Here is a 23015-nt window from a genome sequence, read left to right as displayed (position 1 = left end):
AGCCCCATACCTGATTTCCCATGCCCACGACGTGAGGCCCCTTCCCACTTCCCACTTCCCTCCCCTTCCCGGCAACCGAGGAGAACTGTGCAAGACTTGGAGACTGGCTACTTGCATACTACCGATACAGCACTTTCAATGTGTGTGATCACCAGCCCCTACCGATGATGTCTGGTCCCCCTATGCGCATACTCGTGGAACCGGGCGTCAAACCAGAGGCTCACCATACCCCATACCCATCCCCATCCGTTGGCAGGATGACGTGAAGAAGGGCCTTGATCAGGACGTCCGACTCGGTGTTCTCGAACCTGTTCCAGTACGCACCCCCGTCACACGGTGCCACCGCATGGTCATCTGTGCGAAGAAATCGGGTAAGCCCAGGCGTACAGTTGACTTCCAGGCACTCAATCACCATGCTACCTGCTACACCCTCCATACGCAATCCCCGTTCCACCAGGCCCGTGTGATTCCATCCAACATGTACAAAACTCTGTCTGATGCATGGAATGGATATCACAGCATTCCCCTTGATGTGCGGGACCGCCATCTCACAACCTTTATCACCCCATGGGGTCGCTATTGGTACCTCGTGGCCCCACAGGGGTACATCGCCTCGGGGGACTGCTGTAGCCGCTGGTTTGATGACATCGTGGCAGACTTCCCAGCAAAGATGAAGTGTGTGGACGACACACTCATGTGGTTGGATAGTATTCAGGATGCCTTCTTCCAGGCGGCTTGACGTATGTGGCCGCAACGGCATCACCTAGAGCCCATCCAAGTTCGTCTTTGCACAGCAGACCATCGAGTTTGCCAGATTCGAGATAACCCCAGCGACTGTCCGCCCTGCCTGCGCTTTCTCCAGGCCATCCGCAAATTCCCCTCACCTGAGAACATCACCGATGTCCGCAGCTGGTTCGGCCTGGTGAACCAGGTGTCCTACGCCTTTGCCTCTGCTGACCAGATGCTTCCCTTCAGAAGATTCCTCAAGCCAGGCAGCCATTTTCAATGGACAGACACCCTGCAAGAGCTCTTTGATGAAGCGAAGTACCTGATCGTCGGGGAGATCCAGGAAGGTGTCACTATACTTCGACAAGGGAAGACCCACCTGCCTGGCCACGGATTGGTCGAAGGATGGGATCGGTGTTTGGCTGCTGCAGAAGCACTGCCCGTGCCAGAGCACCAAGCCCTTCAGCTGCAAGTCTGGTTGGTGGGTCACCCTCGTCGGCAGCCGGTTCACATCTCGGTTGGAATTTCACCATGCCCCGATTGAAAGGGAAGCCCTCGCTGTTGTGAACGCCCTCGATAAGGCGCATTATTTTGTCCTTGGGTGCTCTGACTTGACTGTCACTGTGGATCACAAGCCTCTGTTGAAGATATGTGGTGATCGCTCTCTTGACACCAGCCCCAACTCCCGTCTTTGCAACCTCAAGGAGAGAGGACCCTGCGATATCGGTTCCGTGGGGTGCACATCCCGGGCCTTTGACACACTGCGGCTGATGCTCTCTCATGCCATCCAGTTAGTGAGTCCCAGCCACTACACCTCCTGGATGACATCGCCAACCTCCAGGGACCCACTAGTGAGTCTGGCCACGTCGAACTCCCACGTGCCATCCTAGCTGCCACCTGGTGTTGTGTGGAGGGCATGGCAGACACTCCACAGGTTTGTGCCCAGGGTATCCCCGATGACAATGCCATCATTGAGTCGGTCACTTGGGATGACATACTCTTTGCCACCTCCAGCGACCCCCCCCCCCTTCCGCTTCTTACTTGACTTGGTGGAGAATGGCTTCCCAGACTGCCGCGATGACTTACCTGTCGATCTTCACCGGTATCACCAATTTCGCGACGGTCTATCCAGTTTTGATGGGATGGTGCTCTACAACGACCATATTGTGATTCCCTCCACTCTGCGAGAGAAGGTCCTTCGAACCCTCCACTCGGCTAACCAAGGGGTCTCTCAAATGTGTTCCAGGGCTGAATCCTCCTTCTTCTGGCCTGGGATGTCATCTGACATAACGGACCTGCAGGCACGATGTTCAACATGCAACCGCATGGCTCCCTCTCAGCCGTGTGCCCCCACCCCCACCCATCAGCCCAGCATATCCATTCCAGTGCCTCGTGGCCGACTACTTCCACTATGTCATGGTCGGTCCTTCCTCGTTGTGGTGGTGGACAGATACAGCAATTGGCCGATGGTGGAGGAGGCTGCCAATTGGGCCGCCGGGCTGATTGCCGCCCTTAGAAGCATATTCATCACCTACGGCATTAGCGACGAGCTCACCTCTGACGGTGGGCCTGAGTTCACGTCCAACAAGACCAGGACATTTCTCCGGGTTTGGGGGGTCCACCATCGCATCTCTTCTGTCGCATTTCCACACAGTAATTGCCGTGCAGAGGTCGGGTCAAGACGGTCAAGCGTCTCATCGCCGGGAACACCACTGCTGATGGCTCCCTCGACACTGATGAATTCCATCGTGCCATATCCTGCAGTATCGGAACACTCCCGACCGTGACACTAGCCTATCCCCTGCTCAGTGTGTCTTCGGTCGGCCTATCCGGGATTTCATCCCCATCCACCCGGGCAAGTATCGTCCCCACTCGACGTGGCGGGACACTCTTTCATCGCGGGAGGAGGCCTTGCAAAATAGGCATATGCGCGCTGCCGAATGTCTCTCCGCCCACACACGGGTACTCCCCCCACTTTCCATTGGTGACTGCGTCCGCATCCAGAACCAAACAGGCCCCCACCTGACAAAGTGGGACAATTAGACTGGAATAGTGGTTGAAGTGCGCCAGTTCGACCAGTATGTCATGAGGGTGGATGGCTCAGGACATGTCACACTCAGTAACAGGAAGTTCCTCCGCAAGTACCAGCCGGTTATCCCTCGGGCGACCCTCATCACATACCCAGGGCCCTCCACGGTCTCACCTCCACCTCGTGCCGTTCACCCCACCACGATGGGCCATGATAAGCCACCCTTCCCTACCACAGAGAGCACACTCCCCCAACTGGCACTGCCGAGCCGTCCCACGATTCCCCAGTGCGGGACAGCCCAAGTGATCAGCCCGTCTCCTCCGGGTCACCTAACCACGCCCCTACCTCGCAGTCGCCTGTGGGCCTGGAACCATGCTGCCGTCTGCCCCACTCCGTCCGTGTTCTCCTTCCATTCGCTGCCCCGGGACGTAAGGAGGAGCCTATCCCTGCAGCACCAGACGCTGACCCCTCCCCTCCCACGCTCCGGCGCTCTACACGACAGAAGGCTCCACCGGCTCATCTCCATTACTGATCAGACTTGTCATTGTTCTGTCATCAGATGGATGTTATTTGTTGGAAACTTTTTGCGCGTTGGACTTCAGTTGACTCTTTTACTTGTTGATCAGTTCCTTGTTATTCAGTCTTATCTGGTATCCATGTTTTATTGCTCCGAAAGACTTGGGCGGCATAGATAATTATTTTTATTACTTGATATATATTTTTCCTTTTGCAGCCTCCATTGGACTTAGTGTGATTATTGCTTGATTTGAACAATCGGACATTGATAGCAAAGAGCAATACTCATCTAGTGTTCTCATCTATTTTCGAAAAAATTCATTCCAAAAGGTATGCTATGTCTTTAATTGGAGTCATAGTTGTAAGCACTTTTTATGATTTTGCAGAACAAACCATATCCATCATCAGGGCAAGGAAACAAACAAAGTATATTTACCCTCTCAAGTTCATGTATATTAAAATCAAGAATGATAATACATTATATATTTTGTAAGATCTCTATTATTTTGTGCCCCTCCATCTTCACTTTCAGGTACTGAGATAATTTAGAAACAGACTTTCACTTTACGGTAAAGAAACATCCTGCATTTCATCCTCATTGAATACATTGAATGGATTGAGTGGATTATCCATATTGAAATGCGATTTGAATTAGACATGTATGTAAATTATCCAAGAAGAAGATTCCAAGGAACATTTGTTAATAAAAGTATGCTATTCCATATCATTCTATTCTGTTTTATGTGTTGTCAGTTTGGTGAAAGGGCGAATGTTGCAGATCTATGATGAATTAAAATGATGTTATTATACACCCATGTATTTGTACAGCCTTAGAGGAGGCAGTGGAAAACTTTAAGTTTTCACATACAAAATTACAAGATAAAATGTTATAAATGCCATGACCTTGAAAATGACCGTGAGAATGACCTACTGTACATGGTTATCCTTCACTGAAAGTCAATATGAAATGTGTGATACTGTTTTATTCAGTTTGGATTATAGATCATTTTTGCGCATAAAGTACTTTACTGTCATATATATGTAGCCTACTATAGGGCCAGAGAGCTATCATGAATCATTTGCACTAAATACGGTTGTTGCCATGGTAACAAAAAGGAGCAATCTTTTCATTTATTTAGAAAAAAAACACACTCTGTAGATTGTGAACTTTAATGATTTGATCATTAGGGATTCTCGCAAAAGAACTAACATTTATCATATAAATTAAGCGCTTTGACCTTGAGAATGACCTTGAGAATGCCCTTGAGAATGACCTTGAGAAGGATTTAGAGGGTAAACTAACCAGATACCCTCTATTGAAAATACTTGAAATGCTTATTTACGATAAATAATGAGAAATAAGTAGTTGAATGATCATTATTTTACATTGTTACACATTTTAAAAACAAATTTCTATTACGTAGGCCTGTTACAGAGCCAAAAGCTCTTCTTTGCGCAAGAGACTCAACTTCCGTTTCCATGGCAACAACTTAGCAGACTGAGGTCATGTGGTAGAGTTAGAGTCAGCTTGCTTCCTAGTTTGTGTAGCAAACTCATAGTATCATGTACAGTTCCTTGAAGGATTTGACAAAAACTTTATCACAAAAATTAGTCCTGAATTTGTATCAATTTTGTGATTTTCGATAATTTGACCTTAAAGTGACCTTCATATCCTCGAAAAATGAGCCATGTTCATATTTATTGCAAAAGTCTTTAGTACGTTACTTAAGCCTTTATTCCAAGACAAGACTATCCTCCTAATTCGATTACTTACAGAAAATTTTTACCTTTAATATATTGTCTCATTCTCTAGAAATGACACTGAATCGGCACATGTTTTAAGAGGTTGTGATATATCATCTGCGTTGCCATGGTAACGATCAAGAGTTGGAACTTAAGATCATCATTTCCGAAAAGTAGAGACTTGTACCTATCCAACCATACCAAGATATCTTGGGCCCCCTGGGGGTGCTACGAAAATGCAATTTTCAGGCCTTGGCTCATGGACTACTTAACATCATCTTGACCTTTGATGTGAATGAGGAAAATATGGCTTTGAAAACAGTATTTTAGTTTTGGCTTCGCTGGATAAATTAGAGCAAAAAAAAACCCAAAACAAAACCAAAACAAAACCCGAATGCTATTCTAGTGTATTCAGGGAGGTGTTGGGAAGTCTATCTCACACCTATGTGATGTACAAAAAAATTAACCAGATATATTTAATCATCATAGCTAGCATACTCTTTGTATGCAGTCAGTTTATCCATGAATGCATTTTTTTAAGGTGCATTTGCATGTAGATGCATTAATATCATAAAATTTAGTAGTTGTACAATATGTTAGTATCTTCTCCATTTCATGTTTCATGTATTGAGGATTATCATTTTACAAAGTAGTGTTAATACTTTATTGAATCTTTCCCAGAGAAAACTTGAAATCTCCATGAGAGACTGTACATGATACTCCAGGTTTCTGTACACAATGGGATAATACTTTATTTTTTTTATTTTTTATTTTGGGTTTTTCACCGACAGTTTGTAACTTGTCTATGGTGCTACGTATAAGTTATATTGTAGGTCCCACATATAATATCTGTTCAGAGGTACTGCAGTATTGGTGCGTACAGCATGCACACATGTTTCAACATCAAAACAAAGTCTTCCACTCTCATTATGCAACAGCTAGAGTAATAGTAGAGTAGCAGTGCCTCAGAATGTAAGTGACACCTCTGTGACTTTGATATCACACCGTTCAGATTAGAGTTTGAGGGCAAGATATGACGCGCGTCCGTCCCGAGGTGTGAGTTCCCGCGGCACGCTGGGGAAGCGGAGGGTGTTATCAGCGTGTGAAATGAATGAGCGCACTGTAGGACTTCGATCACGTCAGGACTGCTACCTTGTAGATTGAGTGGTGTGTGAGCGCGCGTGTGTTTGTGTGCTTTGTGAATTAAGGAAGCTGAAAAATCAGATAGGCCAATCATATCCTCTCATGTTTTGAGAGATAGTGTGTTCATTTAAGCATTTGCTCATCATACGAAGGCTATTTTGAGGGATTTTATGAGAAAACAGCATTATCACTACATGGGGACATACAGTTTATATACCTGTTGTAGCTCCCTTTGAGTTTTAATGGTCACAAATTTCCCGGCCATCACACTGCTAATCTTTTCTTCTTCTTCTTCTTCTTCTTCTTTTTCTTTTTCTTTAATTGGGGGTCCATCCCTTATCATTTCTATCCAAGAAAGTACCAGCCTCATGTGTGGCATGGCATGGTGTAGTCATTTTCTGTGAGACTTCCTTGAGTTTGCAAATCACTTTTTTTTAACCTCAAACTGCTTCATTCGTAGCTTCAGGATGCCGCACCAATGATACTCAGCTTCATTTTTAATATGTACTGTCTACAGCATATACTTGGCGAAGTTTTTATTTTCACGAATTTTGCAAGTCGGGTGCCATTCAAGAATTCAAAAACACAGGAAAATATTAACTCCCATCCAAACATGAATGTGACGTACACACATACACTGTACATTCCTCCATTCAGTGATTGTACTCCACAATTACAAATTTAACCACTTGCAAAATTGTTGGGAAGTCCTGATTTGTGAAAAATTAGACTCATTGAATTTATGGCGTATTACAGTAAGTTGTGATTGCATACAACGTCAAAATACATTGTAACAGGTAGATGTCTAGATGAGCACAAGAATAGAAATTCTGTCAAAAACATAATGTGAATATTATGTCAACATGCGCTTGTGTATTCAATTGCTATGGAGTAAACATGAACATACATTATGATGTAATATGCTCGTATAGATTCTGATGAGCTCATGTATACATATAATTTGAAGGTTAATGTGTATATATGAATCAGATATGTGACGAGTCCTAGATTTGTGTGAAGAGAGGATATTCTCAGTGTGTCAGAGGCTATGTGAGATCATGATAACCTGAGGTGTCCTGCACATGAATATTGAATTGTATTAAATTGAAAAGGTGTTGTAATGATTAATATCCATCCCAGCCCGGAGGCTGAATTACAGACATTATTAACAAAGGACCATGAATACATTGAAAATGCACACAAGATACAGCTTAGTAATTAAAACAAAAATGCATAGAACAACAACAACAAAAATCAAGCTTATTCATCTACATATTGCACAATGAAATCAACCTATAATACAAAACAAACACAAATATTACAATTACAATGTCTACTATCACGATTCTCAATATCATACAACGATAGATAGAGTTTACGTTAATTGTGTATGCCGGTCATTTGTACTTTGATGCAAATGATGTTACACAGCTCAAATCAACACATTTTATCGATAACAATAATATACATGGTATATACCCTTTAAAGATTTTTTATGCCTCCGCCACGAAGTGGTGCCGGAGGCATTATGTTTTCGGGTTGTCCGTCCGTCCGTCCGTTCTTCCGTCCGTCCGTCCGTCCGTCCGTCCTTCCGTCCGTCCGTCCGTCTTTCCGTCCGTCCGTAATGAATTTTGTGGACAAGGTAACTATCAAAAGCTGTTGAGGTATCCTGATGAAACTTGGCATGTATGTGTATTAGGGGGTGAAGTTGTGCCTATCAACTTTTGGGTGCACGTGCTCAAGGTCAAAGGTCAAAAGGTCAAGGTCAAATACATAAAATTTCACTATTTCCACCATATCTATGCAATGCCTGAAGATATTTTCTTGAAACTTAGTGTATACATGTATTACCCAATTTAGATTCTCTGGTGAAAGTTTGGGTCATGAGGTCAAAGGTCAAAGGTCAAAAGGTTGAGTAAAAGTATTAAAACTTCTTTTTTTTCTCTGTAAATTGGAAAATTGTTCAAGGTATCTTCATGGAACATAGTATATATTCATGTACTGACTGGCAGTGATTATCTAGAGAATGTAGGGTTCATGGGGTCAAAGGTCAGGGGTCAAAGGTCAAGTGCAACACTTCAAAATTTTACTATTTCCCTCATGTTCATGCAATGCCAGCAGGATTAGTATTTTTTTTTACACTTGGTGTATGCATGTGTAACCTAATAGAAATTCTCTGGAGAGTTTTTTTTTCTTTTTCTTTTTTATTGCCTCAAAGGTCAAAAGGTCAAAGATCAAGTGAAAGTGCTGAACTAACTTTTTCCTCCATATCTCGGAAGTGGCTCAATTTATCGTGAAACCTACTGCATATCTATGCATGTTCTACCTGAAAGTGATTATCTTATGAATTTTAGGGTCTAAGGCCAGATGAACATGGTAACAATTTACTATTCAGTACAGAAATTGCACTTTTTCTCCATACCGGTACCATGAAAATTACTCAATGCATAAATGTATGAATGGGTCAAAGTCAAGTTAAAGTCCTTAAATCCCCAAATACATGCTCTCCTATTCATCCAATTAAACCAAGTTCAAGGAAGGTGAACATTCAACACATTTCTGACAAACTTGTCATTTCAATATTTTGCCAGTTTTGTGAAAATGTAATCACACATTGTCCACATGGACTATCTAGACCTATTAGGAGAATCATGCATTATGGCGAAGGCACCAGTCGCCATAGCGACATTTCTAGTTTATTTTTATTTTTAACAAGTGACCTGACTGTGAATCATGACTCTCCCATGCAAAATAATGAAGCACAACATTCAGCAAATATTAAACAAATTTACAAGGATTGGTTTATAATAATAACCTCTATACACAATCAAATTAGTAGAAGCTAGAGATTCCTATGTGACACTGTTTATCATAGAGGATGAAAATATTATTAGGAACAATGTTTTTATTAATGTGTTCAGTATGTTGAATGATTCATTGTTAAATGTTGACATATTTCATCATGTTAGTGTACATGTGTGATTATAATATTAAACATTGCCTATTCAATCAAGGGTAACTAGCCCATCATGGGGATTAATATCAGTGCTCTTCCGAAGGGCCCTGCCAATTATTATTACCCCAGCATTATTACCAGTGTGCTCATACATGTATGTACACCTCAGAACAGAGGTATACTTGTACTTTGTGTATTATGAAAACATACTGATGAAGGACATTTAAGCCCTTTTTACACTTGTGTTTCTTAACCCCGTACTTTCTCTGACCCAGGACTATCGTTAGTCCCGTACCAATTTTTTCAGCTTTTTACACTTGCCAATTAATCCCGTACTAAGCTCTTGTCCTGGGTTAAGGAGAAAACTGACCTTTTTACACTCATATTTCTTAGCCCCGTACTTTCCAAACCACATGAATATTCATGATTACGCTGTGCACTGTACAAGTACACGCACGCACCGGCAGCACTTGATTACCTCGTTTCTGATTGGTCAGTGGGGGGTCGGACTTCGTCTCCGTCGCTTAGCTCCGGATTATTTTTTCGTTCTGTTTACACTCGCTTGCTTGGCACCGCAATTGCGGTGCTAACCCTGCTATTTTGCAGGGCCAGATAGTATGGGATTATCGGTGGGGCTAGCCCACTTTCGCAAAAACGAGTGTAAACAGAAAATGGGCTAGGGAAAGTCCGGTACCAACGGTGGGGCTAAGGCCCCCCCTTAGCCCCACCGTTGGTACGGGACTAAGCAAAAATTTGCAAGTGTAAAAAGCCCTCTAGAGTACTTGATGGGATTTGACCTGAGGACCTCATTTTTTTAAAGTCAGGAGCTTTGTATCCCTTGTACCACTACACAAACCATTTTCAACAGCCCTAATCATGTTTTCTTCTTTTCCTCTCTTCTTCTTTGTTTCTCCAGTTCTGTGGCATCACTAGCAGCCCTCAGGTAAGATTTCTGTGAATATTTTCAACTTTCTCTGTTTCAGAGATTCAACTGCAATGTCTTCTGTCTGCATGAAGGAATGATGAGAAATGAAAGTAATCTTATGTATTTGACCGGCAGTTTAATATTACTGTATAAGCTGTTATTTTCGTGAGAGTTTAATTTTCACGAATTTCGCGAATCACATTTGGATCACGAATTTCAAGGACAAGTCCACCTTCATAATTATGTGGATTGAGAAAATGCAGCAATATTAGAAGAACACATTAACGAAAGTTTGAGTAAAATCGGACAATCTGTTTAAAAGTTATGAATTTTTGAAGTTTCAGTTAGGCGATCGCTGGATGTGAAGACTACTGCAGCTTGTGATGTCATATGTGTAGAATGATATAAAGGAAATGAAAAGAAACTTTCACATATTTTCACTTCTCTCTCATTATAAAAGAGCACATGACTTGACTCTTTCAGAAGGCAGGGGGAGTAATATTAGCCTTGACATATATGTCAGTTACAAATTGAGGGAATGTGTATTTTTTTTTTTTCAAAAATTGAAATTTTGTGGTATTCTCTTTGCGTATTTTCCTTATATTGTTCTATGCATGTGACATCAACTGTAATTAGTCATCCTGTCCAGCAGTGACTGCACAGAAACGGTAAAAATTCATAACTCTTGAACGGAATGTCAGATTTTCCTCAAACTTTCACTGATTTGTTTTACCTATTGCTGCATTATCTCAATCCACATGATAGTGGACTTGTCCTTTACAAGTCCAATCCTCATCTCCACCAATACTATACCATCCCTTCAAAGCATCCAAGCGATGTTATATTTAAATGAGGCAAAACATCTGTGGCTGCGACAGTTTATTAGTGAGACTATCTATCGCGACTATCACGAAAATGTCGCCATTCCCTAGGGTATAGTGCATTTACATTAGTGTCGGCGTCAAATCGCGAAAACAACATCTCGTGAAAATATCTGTGACCCCCTCATTTGCAAAAATATCTGAATGCGAAATTAACAGTTTACTGGAGTATACAGTAGCATGAATTTGTTCAATAACAGGATCGAAAAGTATCTCAATATTATGTAGTCTCGTGAACGGCAACTAAATGAACTTTTTAGTATTGTGACTATTTTAAAAGTTTTTAGGGGGAGGGGGATTCCACTTAGGCTTATCCAGAGGGTTGAAGTAGGCTTTAACTCCGTAAATCAAATGGGACGAGGAAGAGGAACGGAAACCAGCAAAACCTGTTTGGGCTGCTCTCAGTTCAGAGGCGTTCTCCGTAATCCGCAGGTGGCCCGACGGGGCTAAATATAGCGCCAGAGGCGAGCGGATTACGTGGCTGGCTCGCACAACAGGAATGGTGGGTGACACAACCCCCCCTTCTATTTTTTTTTCTCTCTCTCTGGTTTGGGGGCAGCCAAAACTAGTCAAAGCGGTTCCCAGAAAAGGATTTGGATTAAAAATGGCATATCATATTAGAGGGGGCAGGGATCATCAAATCCTTCATCTAAGATGGTGGTGGGATGGGGGGGGGGGGGGGGTGGGGGATGGGGGTAGTTGCTGCCCCCCTCCCTTCTTTATGGGAGTGCCCATTTGAAATCCTCACTCTTCTCTCTCCATCCTGTTTTGCAACACTTCTATTTCTGGATGCTGTTGAAAATAGTGTCATCTGTGAATGCATAATCATGTGTAATGTCATGCTCCCTCTTTTGTAGCTGTAGCTGGAAACTATGATCATATTATTAATGATTTAAGGGGAATGTTATGATAATGGTAGTGATAAAAACAATGATAACCATGATGACAATAATGATAGTAATAGTACATGTAGTAGTAGTAGTGATAGTAGTAGTAGTAGTAGTAGTAGTAGTAGTAGTAGTAGTAGTAGTAGTAGTAGTAGTAGTACGGTAGCAGTAATAATAATAATAATAATAATAATAATGGTATTAATGATAGTTGATTATAACATCAATAATGAAAATAATATATATGATAATAAGAATACTTATAATGATAATGAATAATGAAAGTATTGGTTATAATAATTTTTCAAATATGATAATAATCTCTGAATGGCAGCATGCAATTTCAAGTTTTCAGATCTCTGTTTTCTTTGTTTCCTCTGATATCATTATCTTTATGCATTTTGCTCCCAACTTTTCTGTTCGTACCTCAGTTGCATTTGGAGGATATTCAGGTTGCTGAAAGCATTTTACCCCAAAGTACTAGAACCACATTTATGTGATTTAGTGAGCACTGTATCTTCCTACCATAATCCTTACCATTCTTTGTTATAGGGTTTAAACAGATTGAGAAGAGAATGTTCTTTCATTTGAAAACATTGTCGTTCAGATTATGATCACATAATTCCTATATATCTTAATTATGTGTAATCCCTGTTTTGGTTGCAACAGTTTGAAAAACCTCCTGATTGCTGAATTTATAAGTGATTCTTGAATGGACAATACAGTTGGGAAGAATGAGATTCCTCTCCCATTTTTAATATGGCAGATTTAATGATCTTATTCTCTTTCATATGATCTGTATCACATTGGAGAGTTATTCACTCATTAGCCAGTTGTAAAGGATGATTACTGCAGGGAAAATCAGGATTTAAGCGCCGCACAATGATTCATTTTAGCCACAAAATGTGCAACCAATTTTTCTTCATGTCATTCCTATCAGATACATCCCCATGGCTCCAAAGGCATTGATGAACCCACCACACTACTTTTACCACATTTTTTCACTGTTGCATTGATTCTCTTCTTGACAGAAGCGCAAATATGTGTTTTCTTTTTTGCCCTCTGATTCCAGGGGAAAACGGCTACGCAAGTACTCCGAGACAGATGCCTCGGCCGAGAGATTATCGACCCCAGGGCGGGTGGAGTCGGCTCTCAGTCAGGTTTACTCAAAGGTAAATTTAATTTTAGCATACTGTGAACCGTAAAACCAGACATTTTTTGCATGCTTGAAAATCTGACGAATTTTGCGAGGAGCCAAGATTCGCGGAAGTTCAAAGCATGCGAAAGATTTTGTCTGCACAATGCATTGAATGCTGTTTGCAATTCAAGAAAGTTTCATGATGTGAAAAAAAGGGCTCTCTGCTCTGACCTGAGAATTTCATGTGGTGAATGTTTGTGGTTTTTATAGTATTATTATTATTATTATTTTTTTTTTTTTTTTTTTTGGGAGGGGGCACCTTTCTTGCTACTACTACAGAAAGCAAGAAGAGTATCTGCTCTGTAGCTTCCCGCACAGCAGTAGGACTAATTACTGTGTAAGCTGTTATTATTGCGAGGGTTTAATATCTGTGAATTTCGCGAATCACTGTTGGGCCACAAATTTTACACCGTGCGAAAATGTCACCGTGAGCTATGTAGTGAAATAGTGCACGTGGGGGCGCTGTGGCATAGTGGATACGACTCTCGACTCCCAGTCGAGGACCCGAGTTCGATTCCCGCCCAGTGCTTACGTCCTTGGACAAGATGTTTTTACCCACAATGTCCCTCTCAACCCAGGTGTATAAATGGGTACCTGGCAACGCTGGGGTAATAATAATGGCAGGGCCCTCTGGTAGAGCAGTGGTAACACTGAAGAGGCTACCCTGGATAAATAAGACCTTATTATTATTATTATTATTACTATAGCCTCGGTGTCAATTTGTACAGACAGTGACTCAACTATACGTAAGCCTAAGTATAATTGTCAGTGGATACAGTACGTTTGCGTATGCATGGTGCAATGTGTGTTAGTCACTTTGTTGACCTCTACTTCCCGGGTCAAACGGTGCAAAGCAGCTCTGCAGCGACAACAACATCTGAATCATGATTATATGATATTTAGATAAACGTGGCACTCCAAGTTTCAAATCACGTTCGTAAACACCTTTTGAAGTGTGTTTTGAAATGTGATTCTTTCTCTCGGAGTTGGATAAATGCAGCCATAGTGTCATACTATAGAATAGTTTTTAATGTTTGCTGTTTTGTTATCCATCTCACATTTGCCACTTGAAGGCCAGCTATTAGACAGCTGAATAGATAGCTGGATAGGATTGAAACAGAAACCACAGCTTGATGGAGCCCCCTAATGAGCTTGTTGTGGATCGAGTTCTAGAGTGTACTCAACTCTGACAAGTGGAGGGCATTGCATACATTATATGGGCCAGCCAGCAAATGAAGGGGGGGGGATGGGTTAGTGTCAAAGTATGAACTGGAGGGCCTAGCTTCATACTTTTTGTTTTGACATGGAACGTTGACATTCCCATTTGTGAATGACTGTGAGTGTTCCGTATCTTCTCATATCACATTGATATGTTAATGAGGGACAGATTTTAGTCGCCATATTGTTAACCCGTTGAGGACGAGTCCAAAGTATACTCGCGCAAGTGTCTGTAGGAAATGCTCATTGTAGCAAAGTCAGTCCATCCTCAACGGGTTTTAAAAAGCTCTTCGAAATGTTGGACTGAGGAACACTTCCTGCTTCAAGCAATAAGAGCAAATCATTATATATCTGTGAAAGAAATGTCACATAATCTTTAGATTTTGTAGCATATATTGCATGCAAATATGCAAGAGCACAATGTTCAAGGGTGCTTTTATTAACTCACTTCTGGCATAGAATTATGGTTTCCAAACAACTTTCACTTTCAGGGAGATTTGGGCAGTTGGTAAATGCAAAGCTATTTCTATTATGGGATTAGAAACGCCTTTCTGAAAGGTTAAAAAAAAAAGTGCAATTGCAAGTGCGTAGTAGTAGTTATAGTAGATAGTTGTAGTAGTAGTAGCAAATGCAGCAGTATTGATAATGGTAATAATGGCAATGATAATAATGACCATGGCAAAGATGAATTATTATGATACCAATAATGGTAAAATTTCTAATTCTAATATAAACAATCTTAATGTGGTCCTCTGTGAGTGGTAACATCATGATGTTTACAGGTAGGTTCTGTTAATTCCTGTGGTCCTGATATCATGTTTTTAATAAGTTTCTTTTAGTTTCTCTTTTCTCTGTGTTTTTTACCAATCTTGTTTCTTTCTTGCTCTGTTTCTCTTTCTCTATCTCTTCTTCTTCTGCTCTACTCGACATGAACAGCATGCCTTTTATTCTTACACCTTTGATTACTTTTAAAGGGATAGTACAGTTTTGGTCGAGATGAGAATTAGGCTTTTAAAATTTTGCAAGATACCAAGAGAACACTTTGGATATTGTACAGAGCCTACCATTTTAAGAGGAATTCAAAGTTTAGTTGATGAAAATCGGGTTTGGAATAACTGAAACATCCAAAAACAAAGTAAAACATAGCAATTGTTACAAAGTGTGGGTCCCACACTTTACTAGAATCGTCCTTTTTTGGATATCTCAGCCATTTCAAAACCAATTTTTATCGAATAAACGTTGAATTCCTCATAAAATTCCATGCTCTTTCATATTTCATATGAGATTTCTCATTATCTCACCTAAAAATGTTAGAAACCTGAAATCAGGTCTCAACCAGAACTGTACGATCCCTTTAAGTCAAACATCCTGAAATAGACTTTCCTCCCTTTTTATGCCTCCGCCCACAGGGTGTAACAGATATATTTTAGGGTTGTCTGTCTGTCCGTCCGTCCCTCCTTCCATCTCACATCTCTATATCGCAATTGGTAAAGATAAATTACTGCTCTGTGGATTTTCTTGCTTATTTTACCTTCTTGCTTTCCTTCCTTTTTCATTTCTCTTTCCCCTCTCTTTCTCTCTTCTCTCTCTCCCTCTCTCTCTTCTCCTCTCTCTCTTACTTTCCTTGCAGCAGACATACAATGTAGTATGGATTACTCACATGGCCTATAAATATAAGTCTAATGACTAATATCAGTAAAACTCACAATCTGTATGTAGATGTCACGGGGGTGCATTCTACAACATCCCCTGTACATCACGTACAAACAAAACCATGAACTCATGGGCTTATGGTGGGACGTGTTGTGATAACTTTCGGAATCAGTAGAGTTTTCAAAGGGAAAATGATAATAGCATTAATCTGTAATGTAATGGAGGTACATTCTACAACATCCTCTTTAATATGAATGTATGGACTAGACCAAAAACTTGTCTGCTTATTGTGGGATGTGTTGTGATGCAATAGCATCAGTGCACTTGTCATACTTAGGGACAGTTATTTCAACAACAACAAAAAAGTGCAGTGGTACAGCGGTACAAGATTTCCCACAAGATGAAAGACAAGTGCACTATTTGACTCGGCTTCACCTCAGAGCACCTCAATCTTTCACCTCGTGCAAAGACTTGTACCATTCCAAAAGCAAAGACCATGCAATATTTGTTTTATACAAAACCTTGGACATCAGCAGACGTGATCCACACTGATTCTCGAATTTAGTACAGAAATGGCCACCATTTTTTTCGTGAAAGGCACATGGGTGGTACAGTCACAGTCTGTCATGCGCTAAAGCAGTAGGTTGAAGTTTTTAACAGTAAATTGAGTGATTGAATGCATGCGTGTACATGCACAGTTTAACTGATTGAGTGTGCGATTCAGATTCTAACTTTTTGCAAGATAATCAGAAGCCTCTTTAATATATGAAATATTATAAAGCATACCATTTTAAGAGGAATTCTAATTTCATATGACAGAAATTGGTTTTGAAATGGCTGAGATATAAAAAACCAAAGTGAAACAAAGTGGTCCTAATGAAAGGTAGGTCCCGACTTTCATTGGGACATCTTTTGCTTTTGGATATCACTGCCACTATGCTGTGTTACACTATATTACCCTTTAAAGCAGGAGTCGCCTGTATTTCCTTGCATTTTCATCTGACTTTCCCCTCTACTCCTCAGATTCCGCTGACGCCGCTCGGCGGAGACGACAATGGCGACTCCAACTTCCGGAGGCAGGCCAGCGTCCGGATAAAGAAGATGTCATCGTGAGTATGAATTCTTGTTTATTTACTAGCTTATTAACTTTTTTTTTAATATATCTCCCTTTTCCTACCCCTCTCCTGCAATTGTAGCAAAGATGATTACTTTGTATCTTTGTTTTTATGAAGAAACCGAAATAAGAGATGATAAACAGTGATATCCAATACCATGTCTAATCTTCAGATGTGGCTGAAGCTGATAACCCTTATAAATATCTTGCAAGCATATTCTAAACTTGGAAAAATAAAATTCCAAAAAAATACCAAAACTTTTTTTGGGGGAGGGGGGTGGGGATGAGGGTAGTGAGTGTTAGATTGTAATGAAACATATCTTGCAAATAACTTCAAAAAATTAGATTCCCCCCCCCCCCCCCAAAAAAAAAAAAAAAGATAAAAAATAAAAAATACCAAAATCTTTTTCTTTTTTTTGGGGGGGGGGGAGGGAGGTTGAGGGTAGTGAGTGTTAGATTGTAGCAAAATAGTTTAGTGTTTGGTTCATTTGAATGTACATGTACTCGACTTGAATATGGTACAGAAATGGAGTACTGTAAAACATGATATATTCGCGGCATGAATTTTCCGCGAATTGGAGCCGACGGCCTTCTTTGCGGCATGATATTTTCGCGAACTGCCACTGGCATTCAATGCATATAGTGTAGACAAGAACTTTCGCGTGTATTTTAATTTCGCGAATCTTGGCACTCGCGAAATTTGCGAAATTAAAATGCACGCGAAGATTCCTCGTTTTACAGTATACCTTGAGTGGAATGGTGTGGTAGTTACAGTATAGCACTGCTCACAAAGCGCAAACTCTTCAAAGTTTCCGTCCGTGCAGTCTCTTTTGTGAACTGCAAGGCTTCCAATACTTTACAAAGTTAAGATGTACCATAGATCCTTGTATGTTTCTGTGCTGGGTAGATCATATGATACTCCAAAATGGGTAGAAAAAATGGAATTAATGGGCAAAAATGTATCAGTTTACATTCCTGCTAGCGGTTTGAGAGAGATTAATGGTTCCTGGCTGTCAGCCGGTAATGTGTCCTGAAAGCTAATCCCATCTTTCCTCTCCCTAAATCATATTCACTTCTCCCATACTCCATTGTCAATAGGAATAACTGCAAAAAAAAGTTTCAACCACAGAAAAATTTGCTTATTTTTGTTTTCCTCCTCTTTCTTCACTACCACATCTCCTACTGCTTTTAATGAGTAAAGTGGACTTTAAGCTTGCACATTTCCTTTTGTGGCAAGTCTTGTGGTCACTTCCAATTGAATTAAGATTTTTTTTTCCTCTCTTACTGCTATGCTTTTGCTGTATTAAAAAAAAAAACGCTTTTCTCAATGTTTTTTTTTCTTTGTGTATCTGTCTATCTATCTTTCTGCTTTTTGACAGAATTTGCACTTCTTTTTTTGTGAAGATACATGTGTGAATGAAACAGCCTTTTACATATCCTGTCACGATTCTTGATCATCACACTGTTGATGTTTAAGATATATTTCTAAAGTTAGTTATATGTAGCATTGTCTTTGTTGTTGTTGTTGTTTAAATTGTGAGGAAAGTGGGAATGTTAGTTTGATTGTAGCCAGTTATATTGTTTAACAGAAGAAGAAAACAGAGCAAAAATTGAAACCTGTGGGTTGCATTGATGTATCAAAAGTAATGTTGATGATTAAAGGTTAAAGACCATAAACCTGAAACCCCTTTGTCTTTTTCCCTCTCTATGGCGTGCTAGAGTTTCTCATTTGGCCAGAGTTTTAATGAGGAGATAATTGCACTGGGAATTCCCACATTTCTGTTTTCCAGTCACAAAAACTGCTCGTCGTAAGTGTCAGTCGTGTTCAGTGAGGCTTACATGGCATGCTTACTCAGAATTTTGAAGTGATCAAAAATTAACTGTTATGCTGCCTCTCTGTTTAAGTACTGTATGCGCCAAATTTTTCGCAGAGTTTGTATTTTTTGGAATTTTGTGAGTTGGGTGCTATTCGCAAAGTTGGAAACACACGAAAGTGTCAACTCTCATTCCAATCCCAACATGAATGTGACATGCGCACTTACATTTCTATGTTCAGTACTATACTACATAATTACAAATTTAACCACTTGTGAAATTGTCCGGAAGTCCTGATTTGGGAAGAATTAGACTTGCTATAAAAGATATGGTGTATACAGTGCAAGATGACACATTCTCTCCCCCTCCACAACAAAAACCAAAAACCACTTAAGAACAAAAAGAAACAAAATGTAGTGGAAAACGACCGACACAAAGTATTCCCAGGGTAGGCCTCATTATGAAATCCTGACACAATCCACAACACATTTCATGCTTTGTCATCATAGTGCTACAGGAAAAGGTTTTTTAAACAAGGGAGAGAAGTATACACTATGTTCATAGATGTCCTTGCATGATTTCCCAAACAGGGCAGCACTATGACTTATGTTGGCAGATGTTCACCGGAGTCTCACATTTTAATGAGTCCTTGCTATTGAAAAACAAAAGGCCACTTTAAAGGGCTAGCATAGTTTTGGTAGAGATGGGGATTTAGGCTTTAACTTTTTGCAAAATAATCACACACCACTTATAGTATGAAATATGAAAGAGCATACAATTCTAAGAGGAATTCAAAGTTTATTTGATGAAAATTGGATGTGAAATGGCTACGATATCCAAAAACAAAGCAAAACAAAGTGATCCTATAATGAAAGGTGGGTCCCACCTTATATAATTAGTTCGTCTTTATTCCTAGATGTCTCAGCCATTTCTTAACCAATTTTCATCAAATAAACTTTGAATTCCTCTTAGAATCATATGCTTTTTCATATTTCATTAAAAGTTGGAAACCTGAAGACCCATCTCAACCAAAGCTATACCATCCCTTTAAAGGTGCCTGTTATTTGCCAATGTTTAACCCATCTGTGATGGAAGCCCATCATGCCCAGTGCAGAGTCTATTGAGGTTTAAGAATATGGGAGGGAACAAGTTAAGCTGTCTCTTTCAGGCTGCATGATATGAAAATTAACGCAATAGCGAAATGATATGATGTGGAAACTATAGATTCATGATGCATCGTTCGAAACCATTCGTCATTTCCGATGTGTGGTCAGTTTCAGTTTTAGCTGCCTCCGTGTGTAGACTTCGCTGTCTGCAAAAGAGATAAGGATTTTTGTAGAGATCTTTACCTACCATATCAGGGAACTCGGGTCTCACTCCACATTGCATTTCAAATTTTGTAGCACCGTGATTGTGTCTATTGCTTAAAGGACAAGTCCACCTTCATATGCATGTGGATTGAGTGAATGCAACAATATTAGTAGAACACAGCAGTGAAAGTTTGGGGGAAATCCGACAATCCGTTCCAAAGTTATGAATTTTTTTAGTATCTGTGCAATCACAGCTGGATGAGAAGACTACTATAGTGCATGATGTTGCATGTGTACAACAATATAAGGAAAGTAAAAAGAGGATTTCACAAAACTTTACTTTTTTAATAAAGTGCACATTTCTTCGACTTAGTATTGATATATCTTCAGGGTAATATTATTCCCCCTGCCTTCTGAAAGAGAGAAATCGAGTGTTCTTTTGTTATGCAAGAAAAGTGAAAATATGTTGAATTTTCTTTATTTCTGAAAGGGATATAGGTTAGGGCGGGCCGCGGACTACAGTTATTTAGTTAACTTGCCCAATGCCTGGCAGCCCTGTCAGGTGCATTCAGTGTTTGGGTATTTGTGTGTTATTGTATTGATTGATTGTTTTGAGTTTTGTAATTGATTATGTATTGCATGTTTTCTGCCAAATAAAATAATAATAATAATGAATAATAATAATTCTTTCTTTATATCGTTGTACACATGTGACATCACAAGCTATATAGTAGTCTTCTCATCCAGCCTTGAATGAGCAGAAACTTCAAAAATTCATAACCTTTGAATGGATTGTTCAGTTTTCCTCAAACTCTCACTGATGTGTTCTACTAATGTTGCTGCATTCACTCCACCCACATGTCTATGAAGGTGAACTTGTCCTTTAACCTTTTCTGTGCCAATGAGCCAAATGTGCACAGATTCCACACACAAAACCTATTGACAGGTAAGTAATGTGTCACGCAGAGGGTTAAAACAGTCTTGCCATGTGAGAGGAACGCACACACAGTTTCATAAAGTACAGCATGGGATACGGAAGGTGGTCACAAACCAATGTTGTATGGTGCAGAAGTACATATGTAGCCTGTAATGTCAGGGTCATCTGCTGTACAGGATAGCTTTGTTGGCTGTCAAATTGATGTCCCTAGGCGTGCAGACCAAACACGAATGTCAGATGCACTTTTGTGTTTATGCTGTGGTTTAGGGTTAATACTAAAAGGTCACAGTCATGTCAGGCTCATGTACAGTGCTTAGCTAATTTTTCAGTCCCACGAAGCCATGTAAAGTGGTTGTTGATTTGCAGGAAAATGGAACGATAACATCAATTCTGTAAAACTCATACAGTATAACCATGCTCATAGTTCTTGTTCACTAAATGGAAAGCAGTATACATGCATACATTAGTGCAGTAAATAGCCAGGAACATCTTTCTGTGGCATCAACTTTCGCTATATATTCATACTGGGTCTAGGGCCTGACCTTAACCCAAACCCTAATCCCAATGCTGAACCCAATCATAACCATAACCCAAACTCTAACCCTAAACCTAACCCTAACCCTAATCTTTACTCTAACCTTATCACTAACCAGTATGTAGCGGGGGGTGGTGGTGGGGGGGGGGGGGTGGGTTGGTTAATTATCCTTGGGGTGTAATTGCCCTGATAGAATTCACACTCTATATGTTGGGATTTGTTTTAGCTAATATAAACATGCTTTCATGATATGTCGGCAGAATTGCTTAAAACATATTCCCTTCACTTCTCTGGTTTAACTCAAAACAGGTTCCATGATGGCTCTAGTCTCTTTCCCAAACTCAATGATTGTGCCCACTTTCACTATGACCACGTGGAACTTGGAGACTCAGTAGAGGTGAGTAGATGGGTGGCCAGTGATGGCGATAAATGTCTGGATTTTTCCTGGTCTCATTGAATCAAATATTCCATAGATGGAGAAGAGGATGATGGCCAGTGTGAGAATTTTTGTTCTAAAACTTTTTGTTCTCTTTTAACCAGAGAAAAACTTTGTTAAGAAATGAAAACTCAAGTATAAAATATGATTTTGCCACTGACTTAGACACAGGAAAGAAACTCTGTTAAAAAAACATAACCTGAGTTTTCTCAGGTAAAGTGTTTTATGCAACAGGCTTCTTGTGTGGTATCTTAAACTTGAACTTGACTGTACTGACAGTAAAACTTCCACATTTACAATAGTAGCATACCTTGCATTAACGATTTAAAGTTTGTAATACTCAACTCATGTTTGCAAACATCTCACTGCCAAACATTCTCCGTCAACCGTCTTTCCTCCGTTGCCTCCTCCATACTCCCTCCCCCACCCCCTCCTCCTCCCTCCTCCTCAATTTCACCCATCTTCAGATCTCTATGCATGATGAGCCGGAAGAGCCACGCCCTTCCTCCACGGAGCTGAACGGGGGCACGGCCGAGCTCCCGGACTGGCCCTTCATGGTGAAGATGCAGAGCCGGGGCAAGGCGTGGCTGCTCAAGCGGTGCTACGAGGACTTCCGGGTGCTGGACAAGCAGCTGCACAAGTGCATCTATGACCGGCGCTTCAGCCAGCTGGTGGAACTCCCCAAGGGGGAGACGCTGACCAGTAGCCGGGAGGTAAAACCCTGTCTTTGATTTCTCCTTTCCCTCTCCTTTACTATTGATTCTCCTCCTCTTTTCCCTCTTCTCCTTCTTCTCCTCCTTCTCCTCCTTCTTCTTCTCCTTCTCCTTCTATTCCTCTTCTTCTTTTCTAGCTGTGCCTCCTCTCCCTCCTCTTCTCCTCTTTTTGTCCTCTTCTTACTCCATCTTTTCCTCCTCCTCCTTCTTCTCCTCTTCCACCTATCTCTTTTTCTCTTGTCCTCCATTCCTTCTTGCTGCTGCTGCTTCTCCTCCTCTT

At 40.8% G+C, this 23015-nt stretch overlaps 1 protein-coding gene across 1 annotated transcript in view; it reads left to right on the top strand.

Annotated features, from left to right (window-relative positions):
- Positions 1-23015, top strand: part of LOC139716559 (uncharacterized) — an 88886-nt gene that overhangs the window by 24426 nt on the left and 41445 nt on the right. Inside the window, exons 2-6 of the mRNA XM_071628095.1 lie at positions 10030-10056; positions 12879-12978; positions 16899-16984; positions 21896-21983; positions 22490-22735. Of these exons, the coding sequence (XP_071484196.1) occupies positions 10030-10056; positions 12879-12978; positions 16899-16984; positions 21896-21983; positions 22490-22735 (547 nt within the window). The remainder of the gene's footprint in view (positions 1-10029; positions 10057-12878; positions 12979-16898; positions 16985-21895; positions 21984-22489; positions 22736-23015) is intronic.

This window comes from Diadema antillarum, unplaced genomic scaffold (assembly GCF_040938485.1).
Source record: "Diadema antillarum isolate AM-2024a unplaced genomic scaffold, OU_Dant_1.0 scf00000066, whole genome shotgun sequence".
In the NCBI taxonomy this organism is placed as follows: Eukaryota; Metazoa; Echinodermata; class Echinoidea; order Diadematoida; family Diadematidae; genus Diadema; species Diadema antillarum.
Note: the sequence above shows the minus strand (reverse complement) of the source record. Positions and strands in the feature narration are given on the sequence as shown.